The sequence below is a fragment of the Hipposideros armiger genome, unplaced genomic scaffold, assembly GCF_001890085.2.
Source record: "Hipposideros armiger isolate ML-2016 unplaced genomic scaffold, ASM189008v1 scaffold_277, whole genome shotgun sequence".
NCBI classification, from domain to species: Eukaryota; Metazoa; Chordata; class Mammalia; order Chiroptera; family Hipposideridae; genus Hipposideros; species Hipposideros armiger.
The window spans coordinates 2405748-2429655 of NW_017731627.1; the positions used below are offsets into that span (position 1 = coordinate 2405748).

General features: G+C 48.8%; 1 protein-coding gene across 1 annotated transcript; it reads left to right on the forward strand.

The window, feature by feature from the left end:
- The first annotated feature begins 1818 nt into the window (after window positions 1-1818).
- Window positions 1819-22820, forward strand: MYO1A (myosin IA). The gene is made up of 28 exons (XM_019657561.1): window positions 1819-1898; window positions 3423-3556; window positions 3679-3794; window positions 4048-4142; window positions 4339-4443; window positions 4665-4711; window positions 4848-4911; window positions 5067-5165; window positions 7150-7253; window positions 7370-7517; window positions 8410-8528; window positions 8607-8693; window positions 10082-10147; window positions 10304-10408; window positions 12423-12485; window positions 12663-12863; window positions 13010-13236; window positions 13594-13794; window positions 13952-14045; window positions 14519-14668; window positions 14779-14847; window positions 15318-15392; window positions 19340-19474; window positions 20856-20962; window positions 21356-21488; window positions 21602-21754; window positions 21935-22062; window positions 22359-22820. Exons 2-28 carry the CDS (start codon window positions 3443-3445, stop codon window positions 22477-22479), a joined length of 3126 nt encoding a protein of 1041 aa, XP_019513106.1. The 5' UTR covers window positions 1819-1898; window positions 3423-3442; the 3' UTR covers window positions 22480-22820.
- Window positions 22821-23908: the final 1088 nt, after the last annotated feature.

Here is a 23908-nt window from a genome sequence, read left to right on the forward strand (position 1 = left end):
ACCTCAGGAATGCTTTGACAGGGCTTGAAATCCCAGCTGAGTTGGCTGTGTATTTCATACCTTGTTAATTTAGAGTGACCCACTCGTTCCAGTTTGTCCAGAACTTTCCTAGTTTTAGCACTCAAATTCCCGTGCCCAGAGAACTCATCTCAGGTCCCAGTCACACCAGGACTGTTGGTCACCCTAGCTGTGATGTGTATGCCACTGTTTCTAAGCCTGAGGTTGCCATCTCATTTTAGAGTCACTTCTCTTGTGGGCACATAGTAGGCACTCAATAAATGAGTGAATGAGTGGACACAGATAAACTCAGTTGTAGGCGGCTGTAGATTCCTGGCCTGGGAAACAGGAGACCTGGGTTCTGGCCCCAGCTCTGTCAGGTTTGCAGTGGTATGTCCTGGGAAAGGGGTTTCTCACTCTGGGTCTGTAAAACAAGGAATCTGTTGTCGTTTCTGCCTCCCACAACTGGTACTGCCCTACCTATATATGGGATTATGTCCTGATGTCACTTCCACTCAGCTTTTTCTCTTTTCTTTGCCTTTCCCCCCTTCAAATATATATATAGTAGATCAATAAATTATGTAAGGACAGGTTGATAATGGAACTGCTGATGGGCCAGGCTTATGCAGAGTGCTTTTGCAAAACAATAGAGCTTGGACCTTGAACTAAGCAGCTGTGATTGGGAGTTGGAGAATTGTGCCTGTATCTTCAGCTAAGTGTCTGTAATTACCTGATTTTCTGTTTGTGCATGCCTGGAAGGGAGGACGGTGGGCAGAGGGAGCCTACTGTTTAGGAATCTTCCTGGGTGGATGAAGGGGTATCCTGGAAAATAGGATTTTATAAGCTTCTTATCTATCAGAAGCAGATATTTCCAACTGGGCTAGTGTCCAGCAAAGAGGATCTCAGGGTCTTACTCAGTATCCTAGCACAGAATAAGGATTAAAATTAGAAATATCAGGACTTGGGCTTGAACCAGTGGCCGACAGGGTCTGCATTCTGTTCCTGGCTCTGCCATGTACTGTCTGTGGAACTAGGTAACCTTTCTGAGTCTTAGTGTTTGCCTCTAATTTTCCTTTATAATGGAGTATCTGCGTTGCCTACCTCACTGGGTCAGGGTGGTGTGATTCAATGCGACGATACAGGTAGGAATTCAGTGAAACTGATGTGTATACAAATGTCAAGTGTTATTACTAACTTTAATCTTCAGATTTGTATGATGGGGTCTGATTCATGGCAGAAAGGAAGTGGAGAAGAATTTGGGGATTTTGCTTAGTTCCTCAAATAATGTCATTGACACCCCCAACTCTCAATTAGATAGGCAGTGTAGATTTGAGGGAGATACTGATTCTTTTTTAGAAAGACACCCAAGCCTACCTCCTCCTTGACAAAATTTATGACTTTTGGGAAAAGCTTGTCCTTGGTTTTTATTCTACTTTTTCTGCTCTTATTTCCAAATTTTGGGGGCCATAGAGCAAGAACTCGACTTGAGCAGTTCAACTAAGGCCAGCCAGACACCCTTTCCTACCTAAAGGGCACTTTCTCCTGGGACTCAGTGTCTGCCTCTGGGGCTTCAGGCCTGTGAGGGGTTAAGCGAGCCACACCCTCAGCAGGATCAGACTTGGACTTTGTGCTGAGCAGCCATCTCTGGCCTCTCCTGGCTTGACTGACTCAGGGAGCCCTGAGCTGGAGGAGGCAGCACAGAGGAAGGTCAGAGGACTGGACACTAGCAAGACGAAGACAGCCTCATTCCTCGCCTCCCTGACACCATGGACAGCTCCTGTTAGCAGAGGCACCTCTCCACCTTGGGGGTCTGGGCATCCTATGCTCCCTTCCTGTCAAATTGGGATTTCATCCACCATTCTCCAAGGGACAGTGAAGTTACACCCTGGTTGCAGTGTTGGGTGAGTCTTGCTTTGACCTGTCAATGCTCATTTTACATCTTGGAGTACCCATCTGGGAGCGACTTCCTTTTCTCCTTTCCTACCTCCAACCAATCACATTCCCACTTCCCTCAAATCCAAACCCAAAGAAGATGCCTTCTCCCAGCCCTGCTTCTGTTTCTTACCCTTCCCTGCCAAATTACTTAACTTTCTTTTTAAACCTGGAAAATGGATAATTATAGTATCTAGCTCATGGGGCTATTGTCAGCATCAAGTGAATGAATATATGTGAAGTGTTTAGAGTCCTACCTGGCCCATGGAAATTGCTATATGATTGCTATTATAATTATTCTTATTTCTCCCTCTGTGGTGTCACTCAAGAAAGGGCCAAGTGCTTTCTTTTCCTGGAGCTTGGGGAAAGGAGAGTGAAGGGAGAAGGCAGCCTGTGTCCCCTTCTTGCCCCACCTTCCATCCCGGCTCCCTTCCCCTCCTCCACACTGGTTCAGCAATGCAGGAGAAGAGCAGGATATGGCTCTGTATTCTCGGTAGGGAGTGGCATTGACCATTGCACTAACAATTCTGTCCTGCACTCGGCCACTCTGCCTACTCAGTCCCACAGTAAAGACTGAGGAGGGCTGGGTTTCCTCCTTAGGAAACACCTGCCTCCTGCTTGGGGTTGAGCCCCACAGTGCTCCCTGCTCCTGCAACTCTGCTCTTCCTTGCCCATTCCCAACAACTACTAAAAAGCTGGGTGTGTTCCTCGGGGGCAAAGTTCGTGCCAGGTTATAGGAATGGGTGTAAAAGCTGGAAATGGAAAAATAGGGGCGGAGGTGCCGGCACGTCCAGAGGTCCTGACGGTCGCTTGTTTGTTGGGGGAAACAAATCTCACTTTCATTTTCTTTGGGGTATTCCAACCTTTTATGGAGGAACTCCTGCCTCTGTGGTCAAACTCATCACCTTGTCCGGTCCCCATTTAAGAAATGAATCTCACTGTGGCAATGAGAAGGGAGGAGAGACCTTTAGGAGAACTTTTGAAATGGACGTGGGTGGGTTGGGTGGCAGAAATAGGAGTCGTGGGAGGTAGGGAGTCGAAAAGGCGAACCCGGGATAAATGCAGGGGGTCTGGACCCTGGCCAGGGCCTCAGCACAGGAGGGGGAGAGCTTCCGATGCCTGGCGATGGCGCGAAGTTTGCTTCCCCTGGCGTCCCCAAGCCTCTCGCTTGCAAGCACAACTGTGTTCCCCCAGTCGTTACCTACTGCATGCCTTCCTTACCCTGGTAATCAGGGGCGATGGTCCTGTTGTACCCCTGCCTCGCCCCTGCCAACCCTGACTCTGGGAGCAGAGGATTCCCCCACCTCCTGCTGAGTTTTCTGCAACTTTCTACAGTTAGCTTGGGCTAGTCCAGAGGCCTGTCCTAGGCTGGGGGCTCCCTCTAGGGCCAGGACCGGGGGGAAAGAAGGCTCTCTTAGGTCCTTCTGCCTTCCTCCCTTCAGTTATTGGTCTCTAAAGCTGAGCAGACATCCAAATGCCTCCTTTACCCCCAGGATCAGTAGCCTCTCTGGACATGACTCTCCTGGAAGGTTCCGTGGGGGTGGAGGACCTTGTGCTCCTGGAACCCCTGGACCAGGAGTCTCTGCTCAAGAACCTCCAACTGCGCTTTGAAAAGAAAGAGATTTATGTGAGTTGTGTTATGGGTGCCCCTGACCGTGGGTGTGTGGCTAGAGAGTTCATGGGCTCCCATTCCCCTCCACCCCCCAAGCCCCATCCGCTCATGTCCTTCACCTTCTTCCCTGGCTCCAGACCTACATTGGGAACGTGCTGGTCTCAGTGAATCCCTACCAACAGCTGCCCATCTATGGCCCAGAGTTCATTGCCAAATACCAGGACTATACCTTCTATGAACTGAAGCCCCATATGTGAGTAGAGGGACCAGGGGAAGCTGACAGATATTCCTGATGATGAGCCATCCTGATTTCCCCTTCCTCCTGAAGGAGGTTTTCCAGCTGCCCCTTCCTCCCCGGGACCCCTGGAGGCCCCTTCCTAGGCCTGTCGCTTGCCTCCGCCTGGCCTAGGTGTGGAGGGTGGATGAATTTGGAGGCTGGGGATCGAGAGGAAGATGGTGTCTTGGACTGGCACCATATTAGTCGTTGCCCATTTCCTCCCCCCAAGCTATGCATTGGCAAATGTGGCATACCAGTCCCTGAAGTACCGGGACCAAGACCAGTGTATCCTCATCACGGGCGAGAGTGGAGCCGGGAAGACTGGTGAGGCGCCTGACTGGGGAAAGCTGTGGAGTCACCATGGGACCACCCTCTTGTCTCTTTCCAAGCCAGGCCTAACCGGCCCCTCCCCCACCCCTGAAATTCCCTCTTGGTTTTTCTGACAGGGGTCTGAGGTGCTGGAATGAGAGAAGTTAAGGAGGGTGGTGTAGGGATTCACTTGAGGGTTTCTCTTGCACAGAGGCCAGTAAGCTGGTGATGTCTTATGTGGCGGCCGTCTGTGGGAAAGGAGAGCAGGTGAACTCTGTGAAGGAACAGCTGCTTCAGTCAAACCCGGTGCTGGAGGGTGAGAATTACAGGCTCTGCCCTCTCCACTGCCCCCTTCCCACACGTCCCGCCACCCCCAGAGTCCTAGACCCTCTTCCCCAGTGTTCCAATACCACTGTTCCCATTCAGCCTGAAAAATCTGAGATTGGCACAATAACTGGAAAACCTTCCTCCTTTCCTTGCCCTAGAATCCTTCTTCTCCCTGCAGCCACCTCACGGCCCCTTTCCTTATCTCTGCAGCTTTTGGCAATGCCAAGACCATTCGCAACAACAACTCCTCTCGATTTGTGAGTGAACACCTCCCTGACCTGGGAGGAGAGAGTGTGGGGGCTTGAGAGGGAGGAATGCGGCACAGACCCCTCCTGGACAGGTGGTGAGAAGAAGAGGAAGCAAAGTCTCTCTCTCTCTCTCTGGTCTCTGAAGGGAAAATACATGGATATTGAGTTTGACTTCAAGGGATCCCCCCTCGGTGGCGTCATCACAAACTGTACGTGTCTCCCCATTCCACTTACTGCCTCTCTTTTCCACCATTCCCAGTGTCCCCTTCTGCTAATCTGCTATTGTACGTAGGAGGAATATTAGACTACTGGACTTCCCAATCACTAGGAACACCAGGGACATTATTTTCTAATTCTCTGCCAGATCTGCTTGAGAAATCCCGAGTGGTGAAGCAGCTCAAAGGAGAAAGGAACTTCCACATCTTCTATCAGCTACTGGCTGGAGCAGATGCACAGCTGCTGAGTATGTGTCTGCCCTGGTACATCCCCAACCTCCATTCAGTCCGCTCTGGGCCCCCGCAGCCCTCTTCCCTTGAGCCCCTCAGATTTCTCCTTCCTGCATTCCTCATTCTGAGTCTCACCCACCATTGTTGGGAACCCTGTTTTCTCTTCCTTTTCTGGGGTTTTATTGTTAGGAATACGCTTTCTTGCCTCTTCACTGCTCTTATTCCTCTGTCCTGCTTGGGTTCCTCTTTCTCCAAGATGGCTTCAAAAATGGAGCACTCATTTCTATCTACCATCCTTTCCTATCTTCAACTTAAGGGACTTTATTGATAGCTCAGCAGGAAATCAGGATGTTGCAAGTGTTCAAGAACTTTCAATGAGCTTTGAAAGTTGTCCTCATTCTAACCTGCCTCACCCAGCCCCTGTCCTTGATTTCCTCTTCTTAGATAGTTCTGCAAAGGTTAGATTCATTCATTCATTCACTCATCAAACATCTCTTGAACACCTACTATGATTGAACATTGTGCTAGCCTCTAGGGATATAGATTTGAATAAGAAATGGACCTTGTCCTTGAAGAACTTACAGTCTCCTAGGGATGGCTGATGTGTGAACAGATACACTGCAATACAGTATAATCAGTGTCAGTGGGCCCCTGCAGATGGCTATAGGAGCAGAAGGCATGGAGCATGTTGTCTTGTCTTGGGGAAGAGCCCATCCCAGCTTGAATGCTGTACTGGCCCAAGGTGGCGCTGGGTGGGCATCACTGTGGGGTCTGCTGGGACTGAAGACCCTGCCAGAGTTTGCCTCCCAATCTCGCCCCTAGTTGTGAGCACTGTGGATATCTGGCCCCCAAGGACCTGTCCCTTTGTTTTTTAGTTATTCTGTGCTGGCCTTGTGCCTATCTCCTTTTTCCCTCTGGGAGATCACAATGATTCAAGAGCCCCCGCAGGTCTCATCCTCCGTCCTGGCTTAATAGTCTTGGTTGTATTCAATTTGTCTGAATCATAGGCCCTAGTGTCTTGTTCTGGCTGAGTCTGTCACTCATTGGTTAAAGTTGAGTCCAGGTGGGACCTCCCTGGTGTCATCATCCCAGGGCCTTTCTGACTCATTCTCTGTTCAGACGCCCCTCTTTAGCAAGCTTCGGTTTCAAAATTGGTGTCTCAGGGGAAGCTGCCATTAAATTCTAATTTGAGAGACACTTCCTGTTTCTCAGATCATTTGAATAACAAATAATTGATATCCCCAAAGCTCCATGATTAAACCACTGAGGTAAACAACTTTGACCATTCCCTTGATTCATTTGTTAAAAAGAATAAAGGTCTCTGCATGCCAGCCAGACACACAATATATGAAGATAAAAGAAAAACAGTCCCAACACACCAGTTGTTCATTTGTGGGAGAGAGAGAGAAAAAAACAAACCTAGCTCATGTGATCGGGCCTGGGATAGAAGATTCACCGTGGGGGAACACAAGAGAGCCATTTGGCTCAGCCCCACAATGCCAGAGAAAACCTTTCAGAAGAGGGGTGAGGGTTGGGGAACATAGTACCTGCCACTTTGTCATTGCTTAGTGAACAAATAATGAATGCACCAACCAGGGTGAGGGATTGAGGCTGAGGTGGGTGGGAGATAGGTGCTCGCGTTTCTTTCCTCACCTTCATCCTCCCAGAACCACTGAGACCTGAGCAGTATGGAGGGTTTGCTTGTTTCTTTTTAATGTTTAGAACCCTGAGGGTGGGGAAAAGAGTAAAATGATGCTTTTCTTTCATAAAAGTTGGGGGAAAACTCCAATAATTATGAACACCTAAACCCTAAACACCACTTAATTGAGTCTGTTATAGGAACTAATGATCCCAAAACAAAGGAGGCAAGGGGAGAACCTAAATAAAAAATGGCTCCTTTGGATGAATGAACCAGCCTCAGGCAAGGGCTATGAGGGTCAAGGCTGGAGGGCTGCAGAGAGCACATGTACTAACTCTCTCCCTGCACACTGGCCCTCCCAGAGGCTCTGAAGCTCCAGCAGGATACAGGTGGCTACGTCTATCTGAACCAGGAAGTGTCCACAGTGGATGGTATGGATGATGCCTCCAACTTCAAGGCTGTTCAGGTAGGTGCCCAGGGGAGGGGAGGCCTAGGCCCTTCGCCATTTCCTGAGCCCAGGCTCTAGCTTTGGGAGGGGAGGCATTGGACAGTTCAGCTTCTGACTTCTGCTTTCTCCCTAAGAGTGCGATGACTGTGATTGGATTCTCGGAGGAGGAGATTCGATGGGTGCTAGAGGTGACGGCCATGGTGCTGAAGCTGGGGAACGTGAAGCTGTCAGATCAGTTCCAGGCCAATGGGACATCAGCAAGTGGCGTCTGTGATGGGAGAGGTCTGCACCACCCTGCTGGAGCCCCCACCCAGCTCCCTGAATCGCCTTGCAATTTCTGTTCTTCCACTATCTCCAGCATAATCAACTTCATTCTGATTTAGTCCCACTCAGCCTGCTCCTGAGTTCTTCCCCAAACCTACTCATTGAGAACTCCCAGTAAGCCATATTGGAACGAGGTTGTTTTTTTTTTAAGATATTTATTAGGGAATTGGGGGATGGGAACAACGCTGGGGAATTGGGGGAAGGGGAACAGACAAGTTGCTGTCGTTTTTGTTCTTCAGTCTAGTTGTGGAGGACGTTGCTTCACTGGCCCAAGTTGGCACCATCATTGCGCTCTTCCCGGGCGAGGCAGATCAGTCGCCGGCTTCTGGATGGCCGCTCACTGCGGCTGCTGGCTACACACGGTAGCCCATGGCAACCCACTGCCACAGGGGCTGCAGCCTACGCTGTCGCCGGCGACTCACGGCAGCCCAGCTCCAGGTTGAGCTGTTGTTCACCATCTTAGCTGCAGAGGGCAGTGTCACTGGCCCTCATATGTGGGATCCGAACCGGGGCCCTCTGGCGTCCCAAGCCAGCTCTTAACCATCGTGCCACTCGGCCGGCCCTGGAACGAGGTTTTGAAGTTTGATAGACCTAGGTTCTGGGACCTCTCCAAGTCTCAGTTGATTTTTTTTTGCAAAATGGAGACAATTACACCTATACTGTATGCAGTGTTCCCAGATCTCCCTTTGCTCCTCCCCCTCCCCGGAGCTTTCTCCTTGGACTGGCTGCAAGGACTAACCCAGCAAGACCCAGGGACACCAGTGTCCCAGCAATTTCATTTATCAGTCCTTCCTCCCTCCCCTAGGAAAAGGCCCTCTCTCAGGCCATGTTGTATTTCCTCATCACGCAGGTGTTCAGGAGATTGGGGAAATGGTGGGTTTGAATTCAGAGGAACTAGAGAGAGCTTTGTGCTCAAGGACCATGGAAACGGCTAAAGAAAAGGTGGTCACTGCACTGAATGTCATCCAGGTAAGTGGCCCTAAGGAAGGGGCTGAGTCTGAGTCTGTTCTGTGGCTGCCGCACTGACCAGCTTGGCCCCACCTGCAGGCTCAGTATGCTCGAGATGCTCTGGCTAAGAACATCTACAGCCGTCTCTTCAACTGGATAGTGAATCGAATCAACGAGAGTATCAAGGTGAGTGATCGCCGTCTTCCCTCAACGCCCTCCTGCCTGCCTCGCCTCTCTTGCCCTGGTCACCAGCCCCCTACCTTGAGTTCTGAGACAGAATGGAGCAGTGACGATGAGGGTAGCCTACAGTTTCTTCCGATCCTGTGTCATTGTGAAACAGCACTGGTTTTCGAGTTTGACTGTCTGGATCCGCTACTTATTAGCAATGTGGCCTTTCAATTTCACAAAGATTCTGAGCCCCCGTTTCCTGATTTAAAGAACGGGACATTAATGCCTATCTGCTTCACAGGTTTAGTGAGGATCGGATAAAATTATGTACACGGTGACCGTATAACCCAGCAATTCTACTCCTAGGTATATATCTAAGCAAATTGAAAACAGACATCCACATAAAAACCTGTACATAATGTTCACAGAGGCATTATTCCTAATAACCAAAAAGTGGAAACAATCCAAATTTCCATCAGCTGATGAATAAATAAATAAAATGTGATATATTCATACAATGGTACATTATTTGGCCATGAAAGGGAATAAAGTGATGACACTTACCCAACATGGATGAACCTTGAACCCACGTTGAGTGAAAGAAGCCAGACAAAAAAGGCCACATTTTGTATGATTCCATTTATATGAAATGTCCAGAATATGCAAATCCATAGACATGGGAAGTGGATCGGTGGTTACCAGGAACTGGGGAGGTGGGGAGAGGGGAATGGGGAGTGACTGCTAATGGGTATGGGTACAAGATTTCTTTTGGGGATGATGACAATGCTCTGGAATTAGGTAGTGGTGACGGTCGTACACTTTCTGACTATTCTTTAAAAGTCTACTGAATTATACATCTTGCAAAGGCAGGTTTTATGGTATGTGAGTTAGATCAAAATAGTGTTATTATTTTAAAAATATGACCATGAAAGTGCCATCCGTTTAGAAGCTATTACTGGAAGGCAGCAGGGTAAAGTGGGATTTGAACCTAGGTTTGGGTACATGCTTAGCCCTTTTGAAATTTGATGTTTTCCATCTGTAAAATAGGAATAATCATACATTATAGGGTTATGATAGGATTAATGAAATAAGAATATAGAATTTTTGTAAAATGCTCTACAAATATAAGAGATGGTTATTTTCCTGAGAGGATTTCAATGTCTTTCTACCTCGTGGGAGCACCATCCTGGAATCTATCCGCATCTTCCTTTTCCTCCTTTCCCCCCTCTTTGCTTGTCCTCCAGCATATAGAGGAGGAAGGAGAATAAAATCACAATTCCTTTCCGGCTTGATCCAGCTCCCCCAAGTTCTATTTGATCCTTGCTCCAGTCATGCCCACCGCAGAAGGGCCTGGCATGCTGTGCAGGTGGGGCCTGCCCTCAGATTTATCTCTTCCTCCTCTTCAGGTGGGCACCGGGGAGAGGAAGAAGGTAATGGGGGTCCTGGATATCTATGGCTTTGAAATATTAGAGGTAAGAGAGCTTCACCTAACCTCAATACCCTGCTCCCCCATGGTTAGGGGCAGATGGGCTCAAAGTGGGATGTGAGAGAGGGGAGGCAAGGCTGAGAGGGAGGAAGCATCTTAGGCTGAGCTGGTCTCTTCCTTTAACCTGTGCACGTTCCCTCAGGATAACAGCTTTGAGCAATTTGTGATCAACTACTGCAATGAGAAGCTACAGCAGGTGTTCATAGAGATAACACTGAAAGAGGAGCAAGAGGAATACACGAGAGAGGTAAACTAAGACATCTCCCTACTTGTCACTTTCTTAAGTGTCAAGTTAAGTGACCTGTAGGCACATGCCAGATCTTTCTTTCTCCTTGATCACAATTTCCTCTCCATTGTCCCCAGATAGGAACACAAAGGACAAAAAGTTTCCCCTGCACAGCTGAGCATTCCATCATTACCAAGAAGCTCTAATTTTCTGCTCTCCATCCCCCAGTTCCCCATCCTTCCACTCCAGGCCAGGCAAGGAAGGGGGCAGATTGATAGAAGGGTGTGTGTATGTGTGTGAGGCAGGGGGGAGTCCTGACAAGAGTGAAGTGACAGCTATGCTTGGCCTGTGGCATACTGTGAGCCACATTTAGAAGGGACATTTCTCCTGGGCTTGGCACCCTACCACATCCCTTTCTGTGCTCTTCTCTGACATCTCAGAGTCCTTTGTCTCCTCCAGGCCCTGACTGATGCCGCCTTCTGCTCTTATAGCACTCCGATCCCAGACTTCCTCACCAGAAGTGCCCCATGGCTCAGAATGTCCACACTCCTTCCATGTTCAGCGAAAACCCCTGTTCTCTATGTGTTAGAATGGCTATCGGATTGAGCCAATCCGCTGCAAAGTGTGAATGGCTGAGTCCCACTCATCAAAACCCTCCTAGGGATGCTGCCTGTGAGCTCTCAGAATCTGTTGTGGCAGAATTTCAGGCAATGTGGTCCCAATGTGTGAAAAAGTTTTTTCAGTTGTTTGTATGTTTTTATTTTAAAAATTTAAATGATCAAATAGATGATACGTTTCCATGCTTCAAAATTCAAAAAGCTTAAAGAGGTGTATGAAGAAAGGTCTCTCTCCCACCCCGTCCCCAGCCTCCTAGTTCTCCTCCCCCGTCTAGAGGTACCTGAAGTGGGCCTCCTTCCAGGGATCTTGGATGTGTAATCAAACAAATCTGTGAATATATTTTTCTACAAAGTTTATTCAAGTAGCAGTGAATACACTTTTCTACCCCTTGCTCTCATAAGTTAACAAGATATCTTTCTGTATCAGTGTATGAAGATGCTTTTTGACAGCTACATAGGATTATAAGGATATTGTAATTCATATAATCAGTTGGGGAAGGCATTTTTTGAATGAAGCGGGGAGGGCAACTTTACTTAAAGACCTGTGAGGGAGGAGGGAGAGAAAGGCTGTGTTCCCCAGTTACACCTGGGAATAGCCTGAGCTGGGAGGTCTGGTTCTTGGATGAGATCAGGAGCGACCCTGTCTGCAGGCCTGATGCTGAACAAATGCCTAAAGCAGAGAATGATTGTCTTTGGGTCTTCTGCTTCTGTACTTATTGCCTTTTGCCTTTCTTTAAAACAAACAAACAAACAAACATTATGCAGTCCCAAAATATCATGTAGATCAGTGGTTCTTAATGTATGGCCCTGGACCAGCAGCATTAACATCCCCTGGGAACATGTGAGAATGCAGAGTCCCAGGCCCTGTCCCAGACCCGCTGGATCAGAAGCTTGGGGGGCAGGGGCAGCGATCTGTGCTTTAACAAGCTCTCCCGGTGATTGCGATGCACACTGAAGTTTGAGAATCATTACTGTAGGCCTTTGAAGATGTATCAAATTAGCTTTGTTAATTGATGAAAAACTTACTTATGTGCTTTGGTTCCATAGTTTGGTGCCAGAGCAGTGTGGCCATTTGCTCTTCCACATATTCAAGGATTCTCCCCCACCTCCACAGTGGGGTAGCCCCTACCCCAGTCATCACCCAGCATCTTACACTTCCTTCGCCCTACAGCACCTATAGGGCACTTTGCATTGTCTCCCCTTCACAACTGCTCTGTCTCTCCACCCACCCCACAAATTCTCCATCAACCTTGGAAGAATGGGGACATAAACAGAAACCACAGCAAGGATCCCTCTGAACTATAGAGCTTTCTGAGGGTCCTTTGTGGGGTGGGTGAAAGGGGCCCTGGGTCTGGTGAGGTCTTTGGAGACTTTTCTTAGACTTACTCCCTCTAATTTGTCACATTTCCCCTTGCCAGGGCATACCATGGAAAAAGGTGGACTACTTTGATAATGGCATTATCTGTAACCTAATTGAGCATGTGAGTTGTCCTTTAAATCTCTGGGACCTCCTCTGAATATCCTTCCCCTGTCTCCCTGTCCCCCCTCCCCTTACCCTACTTGGTAAGGATGGTAAAGAGGGCAGAGGGGCAGCCGTGAGGGTGTGGACATCTTGGAGGACCAGGTCTAGGTTGGGCTGATCTTGTTCCCTTGGCCAGAATCAGCGAGGTATCCTGGCCATGCTGGATGAGGAGTGCCTGCGGCCTGGGGAGGTCAGTGACTCTACCTTCCTGGCAAAGCTGAACCAGCTCTTCTCCAAGCATAGTCACTATGAAAGCAAAGTCACCCAGAATGCCCAGCGCCAGTATGACCACACCATGGGCCTCAGCTGTTTCCGCATCTGCCACTATGCGGGCAAGGTGATAATGGCAGGGCGGGAGGGCTGAAGGCAATGGGGGAGAAATTGGGGGAGGTGAGAACTAGGAATACTTCACATTGAGACTGGGAGGGCCAAGTGCTGGGACAAGGTCGTGGGCTCTCCAGACTAATAGCTGTTCCTCTACAGGTGACTTACAACGTGAACAGCTTCATTGACAAGAATAACGACTTGCTCTTCCGGGACTTGTCCCAGGCCATGTGGAAGGTCCAGCACCCCCTCCTTCGGTCCTTGTTCCCTGAGGGTGATCCCAAGCAGGCATCTCTCAAACGCCCCACAACTGCTGGGGCCCAGTTCAAGAGTTCTGTGGCTATACTCATGAAGAACCTGTATTCCAAGAACCCCAACTACATCAGGTGACATGAAGGGCACACAGGGGAACATGCTAGATATGTGATGGCACATGCAGGGTCCATGCACTATGTAGAACATGTCCATGGGGTGGGTGTTTCTGGAATAAGGGGATCAGAGGCCCTTTCCTCATGGAAAACAGAGTCAGGTGAGGAGATGAGAGTCCTGTATCAGGGAGAGCATCAGATTTTGGTAGGGACTATACTATAGTGAGTGAAACTAGAATGGCCAGTGTGACCACTTCCTCTGAAATGTTTCACCTAAGGGGAATCTGTATGCAGATCGGGGTGTAGAGACCAGGAGGGGTTACACTGGCAAAGGTGAAGCTCCTGAAGCCGGTGCCTTGTCCCACCTCCTACCAGGTGTATAAAGCCCAATGAGCAGCAGCAGCGAGGTCAGTTCTCCTCGGAGCTGGTGGCAACCCAGGCTCGGTACCTGGGACTGCTAGAGAACGTGCGCGTGCGACGGGCAGGCTATGCCTTCCGCCAGGGGTATGGGCCCTTCCTGCAAAGGTACCGATTGCTGAGCCGGAGCACTTGGCCTCGCTGGAATGGGGGAGACCGGTAAGACTCAATGGGGAGCAGGGAAGGGCAATGCAGGGAGCATTATGGGGGAAGAGACTCTGAAGTCTTCTTGCTCAAGCCCTGAACTCTTCAGCCACGGTGGAGAGGACCATCCTGTGGGTTGGCCCTTGGCAGCTTTCCCTATCTGCTCCTGTAGGGAGGGTGTCGAGAAGGTCTTTGAGGCGCTGAGCACGTCTTCAGAGGAGGTGGCCTTTGGGAAGACAAAGGTCTTCATTAGAAGCCCCAAGACTGTGAGTTGGAGAATGCACTTGTGTTTGGTCGGGGTAGAAGGGTTGGAGAGCTCATCTTAGTAAGAGGCTGGGTGGGGTGGGGAGCATCTATAACCTGGAATGGATAGTGGGTGAGGAAGTCTCCTCTCTGCAGGGACTGAATCTTGGGTTCCCACCCTGTCCTGAGCCCTGGGAGTCAGGTGTGTTTGCATGGCCTCTCTGAGTGCCTCTGCCTGAAGGAGGACTCCTTGAGGGTCAGGGTGATGTGCCGCTCATGTCTGAGTTTCCAAATCCTAGCATAGTGCCTGCTATGGAGTTAAGAGTTCAGTAGGTGATTGTTAAATGAATGAATAAATAAATGAATGAACTAAGAAGACAAAGGAATGTTCCTAGAAAACACTGGCAGGGAAGCCTCTGGTACCATGGGGTACAGGAGGACAGAGAGCTGCTCCCCTAGGCCAACTTCTCTGTCCCACCCTTCCACCTCGCCACAGCTTTTCTACCTGGAAGAGCAGAGGCGCCTTCGAATCCAGCAGCTGGCCACGCTCATACAGAAGATATACCGAGGCTGGCGCTGCCGCACCCACTACCAGATGATGCGCAAGAGCCAGATCCTCATTTCCTCCTGGTTTCGGGGCAACATGGTACCAGTTACCCCCAAAGTCCCATGCCCCTCGCTCTAATAGGAGAGTGGGAAGTGGGAGAGGTGGTTCAAGAGGTGGAGTTTTTCTAACAGGCCCATTGTTTTCTACAGCAAAAGAAACGCTATGGGAAGATGAAGGCGTCAGTATTGTTGCTCCAGGCTTGTGTGAGAGGATGGAAGGTAATGAGGAAGGGGAGAAGGGTTCCCTCCCCACACATGGTTCCCTCCCGACACTTGCTGTCTTCCCCCACATGGTTCCTACTGCATTGATCCAGCTGCTGGGGGAAAAGAGCAGCAGAAAGCAAGTCCTGCCCATTCCCAGGACATACCTCTGTGCAGTGGCACATCTGTTTCTGGGCATGTTTCTGGGTCTGCTCCACGTGTGTCAGGGAGTGTGGTTGCATGTTGGGAGGTCTGTATATATACCTGGGCATGTCTCTGACTTGGCAGCAGAGCTCTGCCTTCTGCTTTTAGTGTCCTCGTTGCCAACTTGTCTGACTTTACTCCCTCTAGCTACAGCCTCAGCTCTTTATCTTACTCTGTTCTTTGTGTGGTTGAAAAAGGGTAGAACCTCTCCTACGTCAGTCTTCTGTCTTCTTGGTCTAACAGCCTATCTTGACTTTGGCTCCTTTCTTGTATGTCCCTGCCAGGCCCGCAAGGATTATCGAAAATACTTCCGGTCAGGGGCTGCCTTCACCTTGGCAGATTTCATCTACAAGAGCATGGTAAGCAGTGGGCGTTGAGGGTGGGAGACAGGAGTTGAGGAGGGAGGGACAGATTTGGAAGAGACAGATGTGAGGTTTGAGAAGAGGTGGCTCAAAGCTTTCCCCCAAGAGCTTCTTTGGCCTGCATGTATGCAATTAAGTCCTAGGAGGAGAAGGATGTGGGGCAGCAACCTGCAGGGCACAGACCCTCCCCAGTGCCCAGGGGCCCAGGGACCCAATCAGAGCACATTTTTGGCTCGAGTGGACAGTGTAGGTAACCTTGTGGTAGGAAGGGGTCCCAGCACACCCATCAACTGGTCCATAGTGAATAGGCCCAAGAAGAGACTGGTGCTGGATGGTTAACAACAGGTGAAGAAACTGAGCCTCATTGAAGAACAAAGTGAGGACACTCATGAGATTAACTAACCCAACCTTCCGAGGTCCATTTTAGTGTCGGGGCATAGGTGGAGGAGTCATATCTTCCTTCTAGTTCTTCTGAAACTATAGCAGATGAGTCTGAAATTAAATCTCAGAAGGATCTTAGCTTTATAGAACTCAGGTCAGAAAGAAGCCAGGACCAGGCCTGGACATTCAAACTATGGGCAGTCTCCAGTGAGAGGAAAACAGCGATAGAGAAGGATGATTTCCAGAGACATCCATCTGATAGTGACGGTGCTTCTGGAAGTATCGAAGGGAAACCAGACAGGGAGGGAACAGCACTTCCAGTGAAATCTTGGGGAAGACCAGAGAGAAGGAGGAAGACTGGGAGGTCTTGGACAGAGGGCTGGGGTAAATTAGAGCTGCCCTCCACTGATTTTTTTTTTTTTTTAAAGATTTTTTTATTTTATTGGGGAATTGGGGGAATGGGAACAGTGCTGGGGAATTGGGGGAAGGGGAACAGACAAGTTGCTGTCGTTTTGTTCTTCAGTCTAGTTGTGGAGGACGTTGCTTCACTGGCCCAAGTTGGCACCATCATTATGCTCTTCCCGGGCGAGGCAGATCAGTCGCCGGCTTCTGGATGATTTTTATTTTTGATGGTTGTTAGGACTCTTACTGACTAACTGTGCTCATTCAGCCATGAGCCACGTTCATTGGAACTCTTTGTTGTCGGACAGGCTGGATCCCTTGGCCAGATCTGTTGGCCAAGTAGAGGGATGGAGGCTGTGGGCCTTTCAGTTGCTTCCCTGAGCCTTTGTGTCCTCTGCCTCCTCAGGGAAGCTCCATTTTCCAAGGCCTCTTCTGTTGTCTGGTCACTCCTTAGCTGGCTCCAGGGTGTCTGCCTTCTCAGAGTTCCTGCTCTCTTGCTGCATAACTGCATACCTGAGACCTGTAATCTGATTTTGCTCTTATCTCATGACTTGCTTCTCCTCCACCTTTTCTTTCACCTGTGTATTATCAGGCATCTGCTGATAGATCAGTATTTCAGTAAATCACACCTCCTACAGAAGGATGCATGCAGGGAGCCACTAAGCATCGATTCCCGCAGTGTTTCTGACTACTCTATATTTTGCCATTGCCTTGCCTATAACTAATACTAATGCCTACTATTTTTCTGAATACTTAACTATGCACTAAGCCCTTTACATGCGTTAATTAACAATTCTGTGAGGTAGGCCCTTTTCTTTCCCCCATTTCATAGGTAAAAACTAAGGCCCAGAGAGGTTGAATAACTTGGTAGGAGTCCCACAGCTGGTAAGTGGTAGAGCTGGGATACGAACTATTTGACTCCAGAGTTTTAACCACGTCTAAGACTGCCTAACCCCTTCCCCCAATAGAGGCCTGGGCAAGCCAGGCATATATGGCCCTGGGTAAACCTGGGGGCAAGAGGGCTGTATAGGGAAAGGCGGAACTTTATAGATCTTAAAAAAAAAAGCAATCAAACAAAGTAACCCTCAGAGGTTCCACTTCAGTTGGAATAGGGGGGATTATGGGAGATGCTTAGAAATGTTTGTTGAATTAAATCAAACCAGACCAAGGACTAGAGACTTCAGGGTGGTTAGATCAAGCCCACTAGGTCTTTGTAGTGGAAGATACAAAGAGCTTGGATAGTTCCTGGAGCAATATACCATGTGCTCTGCTTTTTTCTATTTTAATTTTTTTTAACCTTATGTCTTAGTAAAAAGTTTTCTTGAAAATTCCAAAAATTTAGAAGTGCTCAAGATTAAATCATTTTTTATACCTTCAATAATTCTATCCCATAAACTAAGAGGGTGCTGGGTGCTTCCTGAGATATAAAGACTTCAGTCCTGATTCTAGATTGGGGGAGATTTAAATAGATACCACAGGTGAAAGCTGATTGGATCCTGGAACAGAAAAATAAAAAGAAAGCTAAAAAGGATGTTTTTTAGAAGTTTATAAAGGACATTAGGAGAAATTTGAATATGCATTGCTGTTGGGTGAGTGTATCTACTTAATGTTAATTTTCTTAGGTGTAGTAATGGAATTATGATTATATAGGAGAATGTCCCAGTTCTTGGGAGATGCATGCTAAGTTTTAGGGGAAATGTCATGATATCTGTAACCTACTTTAGGATAATATGGCAATGAAGATTGGTATATATCTGTGTATTTATATATTTATATGCATTGGTATATATGTGTTCATGTGTTAGAGAGAGAGCGTGCAGAAAGTGCAAGATGTTAACATTATCAGCTGGTGAATTTAGGTGAGGGGTATATGGTATACAGATGTTCATTGTAATGTTTGCTTTAATGTTCGTGCAAAAACTTTCAGAATAAGAAAACAAACTGCATTAAATTTTTTAAAATTTTAAGTCAGATTATGTCACTCTTCCCCTTAAAACCCTCAAATGGTGTTCCATTTCACTCTGAATAAATGCCTGTGGCCTTACCACAGCCTACAAGGCCCTTCATGATCTGCCCTTGACGAGCCATCTCTCTGATCCTCTCTCCTCTTGCTCAATTTTAGTCCAGTCACAATGGCTTTCTTTCAGTTCCTGGAATATACTACCACTCATTCCTGTCTCAGGGCCTGCTTTTTTGCATCATAGCATACATAACTAGGTGGCATTACATTATATATGTTTATTTGCTTTTGGGCAATCTCCTTCCCCACCCCCAGTAGAATGTAACCTCAATGAGAATGAAGCCTTTGTTTGCTCTGTTCACTTCTGTGTCTCCATGCCTAGAACAGTGCCAGGCACAGAGCAGACACTGAATATGAGTTGAATGGTGAAAAAACTCAAGACCTGGGAGATTGACTCCCCACCTGCCTAGAAGAGGGAGAAGATTTCCATGCAAATAACAGTAGTACAAAAACAGAAGTATAGCCAAAGTGCCAGGGGGCTCCAAAGAAAGGAGAGATATTCCTGGCCCAGGGAGCTGGGAAGGCTTTGAGCTGTATCTGAAAGGATGGGTAGAATCTGGGCTGGCAGAGTTGAGCTGAGAACAGCACAAGCTAAGGCACAGAGTGGTAAGGGCATCGCAAGGAGTCCTGTCCGGTTGGTGTGCCAGGGTAATGCAGGGAATCCTGTGACAAGAGGCTGGGTTCTAAGCAGAGGACTTTGAATGCCAGGTTGAGGTGTTGGGCTTGACTGATCAGAGAGGAGGGGAGATTTGGTACCCGTCCAATCGCTAACTCAGACAATGGCAGCCAACTGTAGGTAACTGGGAGCTGAGAGAATAGGAAGCTACAGGAGCAAAATATTGAGGCCAATTTTCATACTGGTTCCCCCCCACCTCACTACCCTGGGTAGCAGGTCTCTGCTTGGAACTAATCCTTCTCTCCCTTTAGTCTCCCATTCATGCTCTCACTGCCCAGCCTCAAACCTACACTTCATGCAGAAATACATCCAAGGGGTGACACCCCTGTCTCCTCAGCTCTACTTGTCGCTTCTCACTGTGGGTGGCCTTCCTCCAGTTAAGTGGCAGGATCTGGGTGCGTGTTTGCCTGTTGGGAGGTCTTTCTTCTCATCATTCCACTCTCAATTCTCCTGTTTCCAACCCAGGCACAGAAATTCCTACTGGAGCTGAAGAAAAATTTGCCGCCTACCAAAATCTTGGACAAAAGTTGGCCAGCTGCCCCTTACAAGTGTTTCAATACAGCTAATCAGGAGCTGAAGCAACTCTTCTACCAATGGAAGGTACGTGGGGCCCAGGGCAGCCTCTCCTCTCATTTGTGTTTTTCTCTTCCTCTCTCTGGTTTTCCTCTTCTGCCTCCTTCTTCCACTTCTTTCTTTTCTTTTTTTCTTTTTTTGAATTGTGGTAAAACATACAAAACAAAATCTACCATTTTAACCATTTTGAAGTATACAGTTTGGCGGCATTCAGCACATTCACATTGTGCAACCATCACCACCATCCGTCTCCATCCTCTTTTTCATTGTCCCAAACTGAAACCCTATACACATTAAGCACTAACTCACCATTTCCCCAACCCCCAGCCCCTGGAACCGATAATCTACATTCTGTCTCTATGAATTTGACTAGAGTCATATGCCATTTAACAACAGGGATATGTTCTGAGAAATGTGTCGTTAGGAGATTTTGTTGTGTGACATCATAGAGTGCGCTTATACAAACCTAGATATAGTTGAAGTATACCCTACTACATATGTAGGTTGTATGGTATAGCCTGTTGTTCCTAAGCAACAAAACTGTACAGCATGTTACTATAGAAAACAACATGAGATTAAATCAAGCACAAGAGAAAATGATGCCATCAAGAGATGCAATAAACACGAGATGTATGAGGCTGCTTCCGGCATAACATGATATACTGTTTTACAGCAAATTTTTTTATATGAGTAGGAGGAGTACAATCTAAAATAACGATAGAAAGTATAGCACAGTAAATACATAAACCAGTAACATGGTTGTTTATTACCATTATCAAGTATTAGATACTGTGCATAATTATATGTGCTACACTTTTGTACGACTGGCAGCGCAGTATGTTTGTTTACACCAGCGTCACCACAAACAAGTGAGTGATGCATGTGCTACGATGTTACTACGGCTACGATGTCACTAGGCAATAGGAATCTCTCAGTTCCATTACGATCTTATGGGCTCACCATCGTATATGCAGTTCATCGTTGACTGAAATATTGTTATGCGGTGCACGACTGTATTTTAAGTACCTCATATAAGTGAAATACAATGTTTGTCTTTTTGTGTCTGGCTTACTTCACTTAGCACAGCGCTCTTCTATTCAGGAAATGCTTATTGAGCACCTGTCCGGGGCTGGACCTTGTGCTGGGTGTTGGGCATGCAGCTCTCATGGGGCTTGTATTTGACTGTTCCCATCCCCCTCCTCCAGCATCCCTCAGTCCCCATCTCCTCCTTCCCAATGCTCTTCCAGCCCCTGCCCTCTATGAAGTGTCCAGTGCCTGTCCTTTTCCCTCTGTCTCTCCTCTCCGGTCCCTGCCCCTCTCCTCCCACGTCTCAGCATTCTCCGCACCTCCCTTCCCAGCACTGCTCTCTTCCTCCATGATTGTAGCTTCTGCCCCTCCCCACTCACAGTGCAAGAAATTCCGGGATCAGCTGTCCCCAAAGCAGGTAGCAATCCTGAGGGAGAAGCTCTGTGCCAGCGAACTGTTCAAGGACAAAAAGGCGGCATACCCCCAGAGGTGAGGGCCTCTCAGACCCTGCACAGTCAGTTTCATCAAGAGCAAAGAGAAATCCCAGGTGGGATAGGGCAGTGGGTGTCAAACTTTAGTGTGTATCAGAATCACCTGGTAGGCTTGATAACACCCCGATTGCTGTAACCCCCCTCCTCAGTATTTCTGATTCAGCAGGTCTGGAAGTGGGGCCCAAGAATTTGCCTTTCTAACAGGCTCCCAGGGGATACTGATGTTGGTCCTAGACCATGCTCTGAGAACTAGTGAGCTAGAGGATACAGTGGAGGGTAGAGGAGGGGTCACCGGAGGACTAAGGTGGGAACTCAGTGTGGGGAGGTGCAGGGCCTTGGGGGTCAGTGGTAAGGACTTTGTCCCCACTGCATACTTCTTGTGTATCCGCAGTGTTCCCATTCCATTCCATGGTGACTACATTGGCCTGCAAGGAAACCCCAAGCTGCAGAAGCTGAAGAGCAGGGAGGAAGGGCCTGTTCTGGTGGCAGAGGCTGTGAGGAAGGTCAATCGTGGCAACGGCAAGGTGAAGGCTCGCTTCCTGAACCCCTCTCCATACCCTGATCCAGAGCCTAGGCTGTAGCTGGAAGGGTGGGGGATGATCCTGCCTTTCCTCATGCTTTCCTGTTCTGTCCCTAGATGTCCTCTCGAATTCTCCTCTTGACCAAGGGGCATGTGATTCTCGCAGACGCCAAGAAGTCTGAGGCCCAAACTGTCATCGGGCTGGACAGTGTGGCCGGGGTATCAGTCACCAGCTTCAAGGATGGGCTTTTTTGCTTGCATCTGAGTGAGGTATCAGAGTTGGGTCGGGGCAGGGCCTCGGATCAGAGAAGGTGGTGGACGGCACAGCGCTGGGGCAGGCTGGAGGTGACGGGGACCAGACCTCTTACTCTGGGCCTTTGATGTCTCTCAGCCTGCTCCCGAGGAGAAAAAATGAATCCCTTCCCTGTTATATTTTCTCCCCTTCCTAAGATATCATCAGTGGGTTCCAAGGGGGACTCCCTGCTGGTCAGCGAGCATGTGATTGAACTGCTGGCCAAAATGTACCGGGCTGTGCTGGATACCACGCAGAGGCAGCTTCCAATCACCGTGACTGAGCAGTAAGGCCATGAACTGGGACTGAGGGATGGCTTAGAGCAGATGACCAAGCTGTTGGTCCTTGTGACCAGCAATATTCATGCAGTCAGAAAGTGACGTTGACTATGTCAGGGTAGGCCTTAGAGGAGCTTCTTAGTCTCCTCACCCAAGTTTTCTGGGGCCTTGAGTCTTCCAACACGGAGTGGGGTGGCGGTTGGGGGATGTACTTGCCTCCAGAAGAAGTGGGGAAGCCATCATGAAAATAGGAGAGTAGGGGATGAGGGCACTAGCTTTGCCTTTCTGTCTCTTCCCCCTCCAGGTTCTCAATGAAGTTCAAGGAGAGCAGTGTGACTGTCAAGGTCATCCAGAGGGGTGATGGGAATGGCAAGCTAAGCTGCAAGAAGAAGGGGAGTCGTTGCCTAGAAGTGACTGTCCCGTGAGGAGGTGGGGCATAAAATGCAGAGACAGCCATGGCTTCCTCCTGGACCAGCTCTAGCCCCACCCATCTGCCTTTGTGGGCGGATCTTGCGTCTAACCACTGATCCTGGGGTGGTGCTTGGAGATTGAAGAACCCTTGAAGAGGAACTTTCTTCTCTCAAACCTTCCCAGTCCTTTCTCCAAACTTAGCGTCCTGCCGCCCTCAGCCTTTTTGCCCACTAATAAAACAAGTGACTTCCCAACAGTTTGGTCAGTGTGGGTGAGTGGCTGTTCCCCATCTTCTCACTGGCTTGTATTTAGACCTACTCTCCCCCTCCCTTTCCCTTCCTTCAGGCTCCTTGGAGCCAGCTAACACAGATAATAAGAATGGAAAAGAAGGGAAATTGTCTCTGGGTCCTTGACCGGCTGAGCTCTGGCAGGGTTTGGAGAGACTGAGGTGGCGGCAGAGATGGGCCTGAGGTCGCAGGTGGCCAGTGGGTTGATTCATTAAGTGTGTCCCTGGAGGGAAGAAATGAGGATCCCTGTCTTGGGGAAAACTGGGGTCCTTTGGAGATTCAGCCTGAAAAGAGGCCCAAGGCTGGAGGGCTCATGTGAGCTGAGGTTAGCTCAGCAATGCAGGGTCCCCTGTACCCAGGAGCTCCAACACCCCCTCTACCCCCAAGCTCAGGACTGGGCTTCATCACACCTGCCCCCCCCTGCACCCCCTTCCTTTCCATACACCAGAGATGTCAGGCTGCTGCCAACAGTTGTCTTGCTAATCACTGTTCACAGCTGGGGCCTGCAGCTGGTGGCACTTCACGGGGAGGGGGGGGGCGGCAGCTCCCCCACCCAGACTCTCCCATTTCTATGACTGAAGCCCCTTCCTTCTTGTCTTCATTTATTTTTCCTGTGTCATTGTCATTATTTGTTTCTCGGTTTTCAGCTGTCTCACACCATCTCATTGTCCCCGTTTCTGTGCGCTCTAATATTAATATGTAATATTTTGTATAATGCTTTAAATATCTCCTCCTTCATAGGTATTTCCTCATAGACTCTGTCTTGTTTCAGCCTCTCCCACCCCGGTGTCTACCTTTAGGGAACAAACAGCTCCTATATTTGCAGTAAAATTTAGATCTGTGCTCTGTGAAAATGTGCAAATGGCTGCGTTTGTTTCTGTCCCTGGATGTCTCTCTCCCTCCTTTCACAATCTGTACCTTTCTTGCCTTTTCTCTGTCTCCACCACTGCGCTCACTGTGCCTTGAGACTGGGGTCTCTCTCTACCCAACTTCCATCCACAGGCAGCTCACAGCTCCAGGTAATCATGCTGGGGGAGGCCTGATTGACTTCTCTTCTTGCCTGCAGATTAATCTTGCTCTCTGAGCACAAGCCCCGCGTTCTGGCACGATCTGCTCTGAGCTGAGATAGGACCCAGGAAGTCAGCTCTTCCCAGGA